The 13,380-nt window shown below is 37.1% G+C and overlaps 1 protein-coding gene across 1 annotated transcript; it reads left to right on the forward strand.

The window, feature by feature from the left end:
• The first annotated feature begins 8,133 nt into the window (after window positions 1-8,133).
• Window positions 8,134-11,217, forward strand: LOC104420901. The gene is made up of 2 exons (XM_010032676.3): window positions 8,134-8,589; window positions 9,193-11,217. The coding sequence occupies exon 2, from the start codon at window positions 9,426-9,428 to the stop codon at window positions 10,950-10,952; it is 1,527 nt and encodes a 508-aa protein (XP_010030978.2). The 5' UTR covers window positions 8,134-8,589; window positions 9,193-9,425; the 3' UTR covers window positions 10,953-11,217.
• The last annotated feature ends 2,163 nt before the right edge of the window (window positions 11,218-13,380 follow it).

The following is a 13,380-nucleotide window of genomic DNA, read 5'->3' on the forward strand; positions in this document are numbered from 1 at the left end:
TTTTCATTATTCGCACTGATGGGTTGACAAGTACTGCGTTGGTCCTCCAGTTAAGTAAATTCGGTATGATTCTTATTGCATCTTTTTGTTGGCCTTCAGGGGATTGAGTTAGCTCGTATAAAAGGTGGAGGCGAAGCTCCATTCGCATTTGAGGTGTCAAAAATGACAGTTATCCGACCCAAAAAAAAAAAAAAGATAACAATGACCCATAAGCTTTACAAAAGCCAAACGTTAACTCTAGATACTCTGAAAAATAAAAATGATACAAAATCTCGCGAGCTCTTCCTTTGCCATATGGACAGATTGTTTCGAGAAATAAATGGCTAAATATAAATGGGTTCAAAAGGATTGAAATAAGTCCATTTCTGGGTTGTCAGGTGGCGGAGAGGTTTTGAGAGTTGGGGGTGGAAATTGAGAGATGGAGACCGGGGAGAGCCGATGAGGATGATGATATGCACCAAACGATTCCACTCTGGCTTGAATACGTAGGCCTCAGGAGATCTACCAGGAAGCCAACGGAGAGAGAGAGAGTGGGGGTTGTTATGTGGAAGAGATGGACGTCGTTGAGTTGGAGAAGACGAAACCCCACTTCCGCCTGAGATGAGGTCAAACGAGCTATCAATTGGTTTTGAATTTGGGAATAAAGGAGAGGGACAATAATAGAGGCACGGTATTCACTTTATATTCTGTTTTAAGGGGTTGCTTTAGTCATTATTCAATCATTCTTAAAGTTAAATTTCTTTATTATTTGAGCATTTTTCACAATTATCTTGTAAAAATTCCGATTTGATATGTAGTAGATTAGGGATTTATCTTCCCTTTTTTTTTAAATATGCATGTTCAAATTTTTTATGCTTCTTTTATTTTGCAAAAAATATTGACATTTTTTCCAACTATTTTCAAAGTGATTGTCCAAATAATAATATTTCCTGAGATATGGTTGAAAACTAAAAATGAGTTGTAAATTACTTTTTATCGTTTGGAAAGGAAAACCTGCTTTCACTTTCTTTTATTAATATGTAATGTTCGGACGTTAATGACTTTAGTACAAATAACTAGGGAACTGAACCGAGATCTATAGAAGTTGGGCGCGGGACCTCTGAATGGAACCAAGCCTGAGTATCGGGGATCCAGACGTGAGCATCAAGGTCTCATATCAGATCTCCTCCCCCCCTCAAATTCCTCGTCTCTCTCTCTCTCTCTGGGCGCCTCACTTTCCAAAGGTTCTCATGACTTATATGGAAAGGGCCATGGTTTGTCTAGTCATCAATCATGACTTATATGGAAAGAGCCATGTCTTGTCTAGTCATCAATCAAGCTTGGCCTGGGACTCCCACCAACAGAATTAACGTCGAGATTAGGTAGCATTAAGCACTCAAACCAAACAAAGCCAACCTTTTGTATGAAAAACTGAACCGCATAAAAGACTATAGGCCAAAAATTATGTGCATTTAAGTTGTTGGAAAATTTAATTACTTATGAGTTCCAAAATAATATTATTTAGTTTTTACAAAAGAGAAATGTTCTCTGGATTCCAAGGCATGTTGCTAATAAATAAATAAAACTTGGAAACTTTTCTCTCCATCTCCAGCAACATGCGACAGAGGTGGATTTGAGTAAAGCAGTGTCCAGGAATAAATTATGATGTGAACAAATCATGTCTCACCAAGATGCTAGCTTTTTGGGAGAAACTAACGACTTAAATTAATGAATTATGGGAATCGTGTCTAATACTTTTAAAGCCTTTAGTGGTAAGTAAAAGTGCGATTGATCATGGGACCAATAATTGTCATATAAAAATGACCTTGATAACTAAAATGGTCTCAAAGAATATAAAACACCCGTATTGACAAAGTGTATTACCATTGGTTGATTTTCAAAACTGTATTAATCGCAATGTTAAAGTGTGACATATCATATTTTATATTAATAAGTCACACACAGTTTTTACATATCTATGGACCATAGTGATTGGATAATTTCATTTGACTTGAATTTGCTCTGAGAGCTTTAGTCCTCATAAAAGAAAAAACTTATAAAACAAGTAAATGGTACTTCAACAATGCATCTCGTGAACCTTTTTCCCCATTTCAGCAAACAATGGTCTTCAATGGAGTAATTCTCTACGGAAAAGCTCACTTGCCTAGCTCCAGCGTCCTTGTCTAGGTTTGAGAGATTTAAACCTTATGTTTATGCACATGTACCCCCTGAATTAGAGTCGCTTGGCGTTGCAATCCGGGGCAAACGAAATTGATGTGCCTTGCTCAAAGGGACCTCCGAAAGAGGTTTTCCTTGAACAAGCAACGGCCAGGAAATTAATAGTTGAACATGGCCAAAATTAGTGTACTGTCAGCTTCAGGGCGGGCGGGAGTCCATGACGAGTCAAGCGACTCGCCCAAAGGCCTAGTCGACGAAGAGATTTAATATTACCCTTATCGAGAGTTCAACTTCCACGCGTTTATATAAATACACATAATTTATGGCACCACTTGCAATCAATTTCATGAATTATTAATTATCCGCAGCACTTACTCCTTATCTTAGATTAGACACGTGATTTACTCTCTTTTTACTTCTCGATAAGAACGATATGCCGCCAAGGAATGACAATGACTCACTGTGGCACTAATAACTCAAATCAACCTTATTAAGCACCTCTCTAATTGAAGCTCTCGACTAGAATATTGGGCACCTCCACTTGATGCCGATGATGCTTAATGTCTGATTACTTTTCATATAATAATTGATTAAGAAAGATTATTGATTAAACCGAAACAAAGAAGGATTAAGATACAACCTGCATCAGAAGGTTCCCAAAACCCAAAACAAGAAAACCACACAGGGCATATCTAGTCCCTTTTCAGTTATTATAATCCATTATTGCTACAATTCAACCATCGGAACTCACTGTACGATCCATCCACTATGGTTATTATATATTGTCTCAGCCAAGCCAATGATGCTGAAACACCCAAAGTCTCCACCTTTTTGCCAGCTTCTGCTTCGTATTCACAATGATTGAACTTCATTTGAAACCAGAGGTTTCCGTTAAACCAATCAAAAAGATATATATATATATATTTTTGTTTGCACCAAAAAATGATCGGGTTGTCAATATAAGTAGACACATGATCGATTCCGATGAAATATATTTGTAATTGTCTTTTTTCGTATTATATTATGACTAATATTTTGGTGATTAATTTACCTCGTATTAAGTTCTTAAAAAGTGAATTTGAGGACGCTTCAGTTAATATAACTCGCTTGTGAATAATTACACAAATAATCAAAGGGAAGGCACATCATATGGGGGGAACACTACTTCCTAGGCTTGTCCCTTCCTTTGCTAGGGTTTTGGAATATGGCAATCCAGGCCAGGGTTAGATTCCATTCACCCTTTTGAATGTGGTTGTGATAGTGGGGGCGTCATGGAAATTTTTATTGTAAGTCATCTACTAGGAATATTGAATGCGATGGCTTTGTAATGAGTCTGCAATTTTTTTTTTTTGGTGACCGAGTCCGTCTGCAATTTCGCTGCTTCATTCTCAAAGAAAAGAAAACAAGGGGTTAGTCTAAAAACAGAAGAATATACCGAAGACCCAGGAAAACAATTACTCATTCGGATATTTAAGATTTAGTAACCATTTAATTTCCTATGTACGATTAATTTTTTTATCTGTTAATTCATCTTTTTCCTAATTTGAACTCAGATTTTAGGGCTTTCTAGATTAAATATGCATTTATGTTATCTTTTAAGAAAGCTTTCATTTGATTATAGTGCCAGAATACTAAGATTTTTCTCTATTGCACCTCGTGCGCGTGCCTGTGTGCGTGTCGTAAGCTCATTATCATGTTGCGAATTGCAATTGCCGTTATTTTTGTTTCCACTGTGTCAGCATCAAACTAATTGTCATTTATGAGAATTCTGTACAATGATCAAGAATGCAAGATTAACTACAAGTTTCTCTTTCCATGCAACTGGGGAAAATAATGCCAATTTCTGTCCATCACAGATTGACGCATTACATAGTTAGTGTGTGCGACGTAAATAATATCCATAATTTGTAATCCACAAAAATTACAAGGTTGCAGAAAGTTTTCTTTTTATCAAAGATGGAGAAAACCCTAAAAAGAGGGTCACAAGAAGAGCACTTCTCAAATGGTTATCTATGAAAATGTTAATCACGTCCAAACATGTTTAATTTTAATTTTTTTTAGAAGATTACATGTATTGGTGCTGGTATGCTCGTGCACTCAAAGCCCTAGAAATTCTTCACTCGCTACGATGTACCTTTGACATGTACTTACTCACTTACAAATAATATATATTTTCTTAACATGGTTATTTGATGAGATATCAATAATTTCTTGATATGTGATTCCCACTATAGTTATTATACACATAAAAGCAAAGTCAAATAATCGTCACCGTATAAAGTGAAAGCCTTGAAAGAATCTACTTAAACTTTGGAAAACAAAATATAAAACTATTGTTGACAAATTAAGATGAAAATGTATCATACACAATTCAAAATCAAAAGATAACAAGTACCAAACATCTAAGGAGGACATATATAAACAATAAAAAGACCAAGTCATATGCATACATAGCCTAATTTGCGGTTAAAAAGACTTTGAAAGTCTTTCATATCGAATCATGTATTCAAAGATCGAACTGTTAAGACACGCATTTATATTTTAGTGTAGTTAGTGAGTGGGATGTATGATGTCCACGATTTGCAATCCACGATCAAAGATACGTTTGTGAGAAGCTTCCTTCAACCAAAGATCAAGAAAAATATAGTCCTAAAAATAGAGTTACAATAGGAAGACTTTCCAAGTTTTAACCCCAAAATAATATTAATCACATGCATTCGCACTTTATTTACAATTTTTATAAAAAGATCACATGCATTAATGCTAGTACGATCACACCCATAAAGGTCCAAAAATTCTTCACTCACCATGATGTACCTTTGGAATGTGCTCACTCACTTCTAAATAATATACATTTTCTTGACATGGTTATCTGATCAGATATCAATCATTTCTTGATCTGTGATTCCCACTATAGCGAAGCAGGGCAACGGGAGAGAAGTGCAGATGCAACCTCCATCAGATCAGCAGATTCCTACACCAACAGGGGCAGGTGATACCTGAGGCACACATAAGTCCATAATGATTGCTAATTTTTTAACTCAAAAAGCACATTATCTATGGCAATAATAATCCTAGTGGGGACACCAAAAGTCTTTAAGCCTGTCCCGTTTTAATATGGCGTCTTTGACCCATCAACCCACTTCTGCTTCTCCTAATTAATATAAAGAAAACGTCGTTTCCCCAATTTTGCGTGTGATTATCCTAATAAGATTGCAGTAATTGCTGTCTTTTTCAATAATATCTTCTTAATGAAAAATTGATAACAATACCCACTTTTATATGTTGCTGAACACTAATCGAGGAAATGGCATGTGCAATAAAGAGCTGATACGTAATTCAATGTGTACCATCTCCAACTCGCTTTGCATTTGGCATCTTTTGAGCTGTGACCTCTTAAAGTCCCAAGCGTTATATATAGGACAAATGCTATAGATAATTCCTAAACTTTCATTTAATGTGTAATGTTATTACTAAATTTTTAACTAGTTCAATTTGATTTTAGAGTTAACCATAACTATTCAATCTAATCTCTAAATTTTTAGTTTTTGCAATCTAGTCTCTTAACTATCTATAACAAAGTCAAATCAATCCTTCGATACTATTAACATATTCTCATGATTAGGCTATTACCCAAATCAACAAAAAGATATGCTATTATTATTTTTATTATATATACTTTTTACCTTTTGATCTTTATAAATATTATTATAATTATTTCAATTTATGATCTCTATAATACTAAAAAATAAAACCTCATTTAGGGTTATATTCAATTCGTATTCCTTTTATTTTAGAAATAAGTATTTTCACAAGAGTATCAATAATGATATTAATTTATCTCTAGATTTCCCATACTTATATAGATCTAAATTTTGTTCCTAAATTTTTAGATAGATAAAATTTTCAAGTTCTTTTGTTTCGTGGTTTCTTCATTAAAATTTACTAAATCCATAAATTAGGAAATTTAAATGGAGGGAATATCAATACAACTCTAATTGAAGTTCCCCTTTTACTATTATAGAGATAATATGCTAAAATATATTTAAATAGATATATCATAATACTTGTAAAAGACAAAAAAGGGGAAAAAGTAATGAAAAGATAGCCATATTCTTTTTGTTGATTTAGAAATGAATTGAAATAAATAAAAAATTCTAAAGTCTGAGTAATAATGTAATTATGAAAAGTTTTGACTTTTTTATGGAAAATTTAGGGATTAAATTAAACAAATTAAATGTTCATAAACTAGATTGAACATTTAAAAATAGTTGAAGAACTACATTGGATAAATTAATTAAAAGTTCGGAGATGACATTGTACATGAGACCAAAATTTAAGGACTATCTATATGATTACATATATACTAAGTTCCAAGAAGACCCCTCGAGTTTTGGAATACTACTCTTAACAGTTGCATAGATTATGTTGAATTGATTAAGATACACTTGGGTGATTTTAATGTTTGCTTTATCACTTCTTTTAAAATTACGAAGTTGAGTTAGTGGTTAACCAACTTAGTCTTGTGTTGATTTGGTGTGCAAAACAGGTCTAACTTGTTATGTCACTTAGTGTTGCTTGTGTGATGATGATGTTTACGTTCTGATTTCTTTCAACCTTACGTCATTTTGCATGTCCTTCGCTTATGCAGTATTTGATTTCTGTGCCTTCCCGCAGTTCTTTCACACATGTCTTATTTGAAATGCCGTGTCATTTTGCATGTTATTCACTCATGCCAGTAAATTTCTATGCTGTTACAAATGTTAGTTTCTCACATCTTTCTACATGGCATTCGAACACGGAGTTCGATCGTCTCACTTGTCATTTATGCATGTCATATTCGATTATCATATCATTTGTGTATGTTCCATTAGACATTCACATCACGTAGAGATGTTACACTCAACCATTGCATATTCGATCACTAATTACATTGCACTTAACTTCTAAGTCATATTTGATCACTACTTATTCCATTTTGATTCCTATCATGTCATATTCATTATCTCTTTTGTGTCACACATCGTGCATTGCATACTTCAAAATGTATGGACACACAGTGAAATTGCCTATTACACAAGTTGATGTGATCTTTTTGCTTAATTGCATATCCATCAAAATTCTATCTTCAAATTCTTTTAGGAAAAATGCACGATAAATATGAATTAGGGCATAATCAAAGAGTTGTGGTATCTTAGATATTCTAGGTATAGAGAAGATACTCTGTAGATGTCACCTATAATTGCTTAGATATTCTGAATATCCAATCAATGCAGGTTAGAAATGTTTCAGCCTTAGCATGGTAGTTAAAACTTTCATACAATCATATCCAGTGGATTTGGTTATTATTTTTGTTTGTCTCTAAATTTTTAAGCCATCATATATGTGTGTGTGTATGCATGATATTTTCTTTTTAAATGGCAGATAAATAGGATTGACCATGCTTACCATAATCTGGAAAACCACAATCATTCTGCATTTAATTCTCCTATTTGAAACAAGATAACACAAATAAATGAGAAACGCCCCTGTTGAATGACACATTTCGACCCCCCCCCCTCATTCGTAACAAGAGAGCACAATTAAATGAGAAAATACCCTATTGAGTAATATATAAATAACAAATAATAGGATTGACCATGCTTACAATAATGTGGAAAAGTGCAATCATTCTGCATTCATAACTCCTATTCGAAACAAGATAACATAAACAAATGAGAAATGCCCCTATCAAACGATATATTTCAATATCCTCCCGTGTCTATATCCATTTGGTTCCAAATCAGCAGCACTGGTTGAAGCTCCCAAACCTGAGAAATGCCCCTATTAAACGATATATTTCAATTTCCTCCCCTGTCTATATTCATTTGGTTCCAAATCAGCAGCACTGGTTGAAGCTCCCAAACCTGAGAAGCCACAAAAGAAAATAGGATTTGGATAAAACGAGGAGGAATGGTGGGGTGGTCTGATTGGGCGTCCTTTGCGCATCACGCCTCACTCCGAAAAGGCAAAGGGCAAAGGGCAAAGGCAAATGCGCTTTTGCACTGCCGCTTGCTAGCTCGTGTCCTCCAGAGTTGAATTGAAATCCCTTTCTCTGAATCTTGGATGTGGGTCTACGGGCGAGGTGATTGGTCCGTCCTCCTCAGATTCTACCAATTCTAAGGCATAAAAATCGATCCCGGTCCCTCCCCCCACCATCGCTCCCCAGTTCTCTCTATCTCTCTCTCTCTCTCTCTCTCTCCCGAGTATTATCTCCAAAATCAGACGACGACCCTCTCTCCATCTCTCTCTGTTTTGGCCCCCTCCCCCCGTTTCCCTTCTCATCCCTTCCCCTTACCGCTTGCCCCTCGGCGTTCGGCTTCCTCCCTCTGATCGACGGCGATTGGAAATGCGGGAAGGCTGTTGATGTTGATTCTCGGCTTCTCTTTCCGGGTAATCATCTGCTTTTTCAATTCGTTGATTTCGCTCTGCTTTTATGCCGGGCAATTCGTTTTTAGGTCATGGGTTCGTGGGGAATTTGTTTGGTTCCGCGAATCTGTGCTTTATAAGGGAGATGGGGGCATTCTAGGGTTTGCGGGATCGGGCGTTTTTGGGTGGGCACCCTAGAAAATGGAAGTAAACGGGAAAGAATAAGAAGGGGCATAAAGGTGCACGTATTATTGATGTTGTTGGTTTTGAGAATCTGAGATACATCAGATCTTCGCAAGATTGGCACATAAATCTGTACTTGGATGCTGATTTTCTACCTAGGTATTTTCTTGGTGTATGTGAGATTAGAAGTTTTCGGTTTGCGATTTCAAACTCAATAGTACAGTATGAAGAAGTTTCTTGGATAGTGTAGAGAGTAAATCATTTACCTGGAACCGCGCTCCTCTTTGGTTTACCCATTACGGGATCGAGAGTCAGATGCAAAATGAAATCCCTTCTCTTGAACTTTCATTTTGTCTTGAATCGAACTGAAGTTCATGCGCATAAACTTTTTTTTTTAGTTGTGAGAAAAAGGATGTATCTGTAAGACTTGATTTCTGTTTCCAGGGCTGTGGTGATCTCAGGATGGTTACGCGTGCTGCTGGATATTCATTGTATCTGATGGACAACCTCTTTCGATATCTTGTGGTTGGATTCTTGTGGGTTCCATTCATGACAGTACTTGTGAGGGGTCTATGTGGTTTTGTGGATTGACGGGTGGCTGCTTGCATAATTCCATATTTGCTTTGATTTGTTTCATGAGCATGTTAGGGAGATCTTTGCTCTAACTGTTGATTTAGATGCACAAGCTAGAAGGAAAACGGAAGGCAAAAATTGTCGGGGAAGCTCTTCTAACAGTACTGTCGATGGAGAGTCATCATCCGTCGACATTGTTGTCAATGGACTCTGGCTTTTTGTCTCATGATGAATTGGAGAGAGAGATAGATGGCTCGATCATCCATGCTGGACCACCCGATATCAATCTCCCGTTGTCCTCAAGGCCTAGTCCACCTCTTCTGACTTGGAATGACCACTGTGATATTTTAGATGTTGGTTTGGGACCCCAACTTTACGAAACAGAAATGACTGTTAACATCCCAAAAGCGGGGCGTAAGAACAACAAGCGCCTTGATAGCGTGTGGGGTGCTTGGTTTTTCTTTAGTTTCTACTTCAAGCCTGTTTTGAATGAAAAATCAAAGTCCAAAATAGTTCAGGACCGTAATGGTGTGTCTGGCTATGAGAAATCAGACTTGCAGCTTGATGCTTTCTTGGTTCAGCACGACATGGAAAACATTTACATGTGGGTTTTTAAGGAAAGGCCTGAAAATGCTCTCGGCAAGATGCAGCTGAGAAGTTACATGAACGGGCATAGTCGGCAAGGGGAGCGTCCATTTCCCTTTAGTGTGGATAGGGGTTTTGTGCGTTCTCACAGGATGCAGAGGAAGCACTACCGCGGCCTCTCCAATCCCCAGTGTGTTCATGGGATTGAGATTGTACGGACACCCAATCTTGCAGTTCTTGATGAGCAAGAGCGGAAGAGGTGGATGGAATTGACTGGACGAGATATAAACTTTTGCATCCCTAATGAAGCCAGTGACTTCAGTTCCTGGAGAAATATTTCAAGCGCTGAGTTTGAGCTTGAGCGGCCGCTGCCTCCATCAAAGAGCAACACAAATCACCAACCTAGGAAGTTGCTCAATGGCTGTGGCTTAAATCTGTCTACCCCGCCATCGGACCATAGCATTGGTGATGTAGTGGATCTGTCACCCGTCCGCAACAAAAGGAAGAAAGACCTTTTTCCAAATGGAACTAGCGAGGAATTAAATTTATCAAATGGTTCTCATTCTGACCGAGGTTTGGATCTGAAAATTCACTCGGTTGAGCCACCATGGTTTAATCAGTTTACTGGGGTCATGAAGAATGTTTGTGGCCCTGCTACAGCAGCAAAAACAATATATGAAGATGATGAAGGGTTTCTGATCATCGTCAGCTTGCCTTTTGTAGATCTTCAGAAGGTAAAAGTTACATGGAAGAACACTAACTCGCATGGGATCGTGAAGATATCCTGTGTTAGTACAGCTTGTGTACCATTTATTACGAGAAACAACAGGACCTTTAAGCTAACGGATCAAACACCCGAGCACTGCCCTCCAGGGGATTTCATTAGAGAGATTTCCCTACCGGCCCTCATTCCAGAAGATGCTAAGTTGGAAGCATATTGCGACGAGACGGGAACGGTGCTTGAGATCATTGTGCCCAAGCATCATGCAGGACCCGAAGAGCATGAGGTTCGTGTATGCTTCAACCCATCTTCTTGGAGTGACTGAGCATCGGTCTGCCAAGAGGAGGTATTTAAGTATGTGTGGGGTTTGGTATTGTTGTGGTTAGTGCTTCGTCGTTAACCTAGTTAATTCCATAGAAGACGTTTGGATTGAAATTTGTACTCTCTGGATAATTTGCATGTCTTTGTAGTACTTTGATTATTACCATAGATTCTCAATTCCCATCGCCTTTATCCATTCTTTTATGTGAATAAGGTGATGGGGCAAATATATTTCCCCCCTTGTGAGAAGGAGAGGTCCTGTTCTGTCACTATTTTTCCCATCGCCTTTATCCAATTCCCATCTGACACTATTTTTCTCTTCCATCGTTACTTGAACTTTGATCTTTGACCTGTGTCTGTCAACGGAACTTTTTGTTCTCTGGGAAGCAACGTACAGACCCAACTTGGTGAAGTGACGAGTAGCGGCCGTCTTTATATCTTTTCTGACGTCGATGCCTTCGCATTCCCTTTTTTCTTTTTTCTTTTTTTTTGGGTGGGGGTTGTTTGTGCAGGAAATCGCATTTCGTCATCTTTTCCAGATTTTTTGTGAAAGGCAAAAGCACTTATCAACGGGTCTGAGAAAAACGATGAAACATAAGGCGCATTTAGTAACGTTTACGTTCAAAATTGTTAGGAAACGAAATAGAAAAAGTGATTACGTTAGGAAGGAAATAGAATAAGTTTTTCCGAGGAAATAATTTTTGCGTTTGGTAAACTTGTTAGGAAATAAAAAATGAATAGAAACACGTTTGGTAAATTTATGTTCTTTTTTATTTCTTTTAATTTTTAAATATTTTTATTTTATTTTTCATTTTTTCCTTTCTTTTTTATTTTTTCTTCTTTCGGCCGGTCGCCGACCTCCGACGACCGGCTAACGGGGCCAGCGGCCTCGCCTTGGTGGGCAAGCTCGGCCTCGCCCAGATCCGGCGAGGCTCGGCCTCACCTTAGGCTGGGCGAGCTCGGTCTCGCTGGGGCCGACGACACTCCAGTGAGGTCGCCGACCCTCGACGGTGTCGTCAGCCCTCGATGGCCGGTCGCCAAGCATGGTCGAGGCTGGCGACTGGCCAAGGAAAAAAGAAGAAGAAAAGAGAAGAGAGAGAAGAAATAAAAATTTTGTTTCTTCAAAAGTTTTTGGAACAATAAATAATTTTTTTTTTTTTTTTTTTGTTTTGTGTTTACGTTAGATATGTTTTCGGAAACAAAAAAATAATTTTGGAACAAAACGCAAACAAACGTGTTTACTGTTCCTTTTTTTTTGTTCAAGGAACAATAAAACAAAAAAAGTGTTCAGAAACAGAAATAATGAATAAAAACATGCAGGCCCATAGTTCCTTGCGTATCACTGACGATTGAATATAAAACTAAAATGAAATATGAAATTCAATGTTTGGTAAAATTTGAAAAATTGAATGGAGAACTCCGAAAAAAGTGGAGATTTCGACTGAATTCTAATGTTGTACCGAAACTCTCCAGGCATACCATATGAATTAGACGTAAGCTACGCTTTGGGCAGATTGTTGTAATATATAATTAAAGAAGATATTATACACATTTAAGCACAAAGAAAATTATTTCACATTGATGTATTTATGCAATAAAATAACGTAATATTTTGACCTATATTTTAGTAAAACGTAATTGGATACTAAAATAATATATTATGTTAAATTTAAGGTTGGTGGTTTCTTTAAGTTTACAACTAGAATAAAGAAATAATGACGAGCGAGGGGAAGGAGGGGTACAAGGGTAATAAATAGGCAGAAAATAAGTAGAGAGTGCAAGAAAAGTACTCCAAGCAAGAAGAATGACCAGATTTGCTTGTAATTTAGAGTTCTATTTGTCAACCTTTGAGGCAACTCTCAAAGAAGACATTTTTATAAATATATAGATATGCTCAAGCATTCTTGTACTTTTGAGTCCTGATTTTTTAAGATTCCAATAGGCATAGCAAAGATCAACCTTTGTATTCGAGAATGGCAAGACCACCAACCAAGTTTGTCAGAAGTTGAAGGTCACTCCCCATGATCTCATTAATAAGAAACTATTTTAGAACAATCAATGATGGAAGATTATTAAGGATTGCTGGCGCTAACAAATACTATGGTAGCTTCTTGGCTTCAGATCATCTGCATTAGACAAGAATGAGGATAAAACCCTGATGGATGTAATTCCAATGAAATATTAGACCCGAGTCTCACTTTCTTCGGCAAATATAAGGAGAAGACAAATACAATTACCTCAAGTAGTGCTGATGAAGGAACAATGAAAGATACATCTTGCATGGCATTTGCTAAAAACATACCCATGCTTGTCATTCACAATGGTGGATCTAATGCTCATCGAACCTTGCGTTTGAATAATAAAAACAAAGGAAATGATGTTGTTTCTCGAGGAGTCAAGACCACTTGCAATGATGAGGTGATAGTAGATAA

Source organism: Eucalyptus grandis, chromosome 10, assembly GCF_016545825.1.
Source record: "Eucalyptus grandis isolate ANBG69807.140 chromosome 10, ASM1654582v1, whole genome shotgun sequence".
Lineage (NCBI taxonomy): Eukaryota > Viridiplantae > Streptophyta > Magnoliopsida > Myrtales > Myrtaceae > Eucalyptus > Eucalyptus grandis.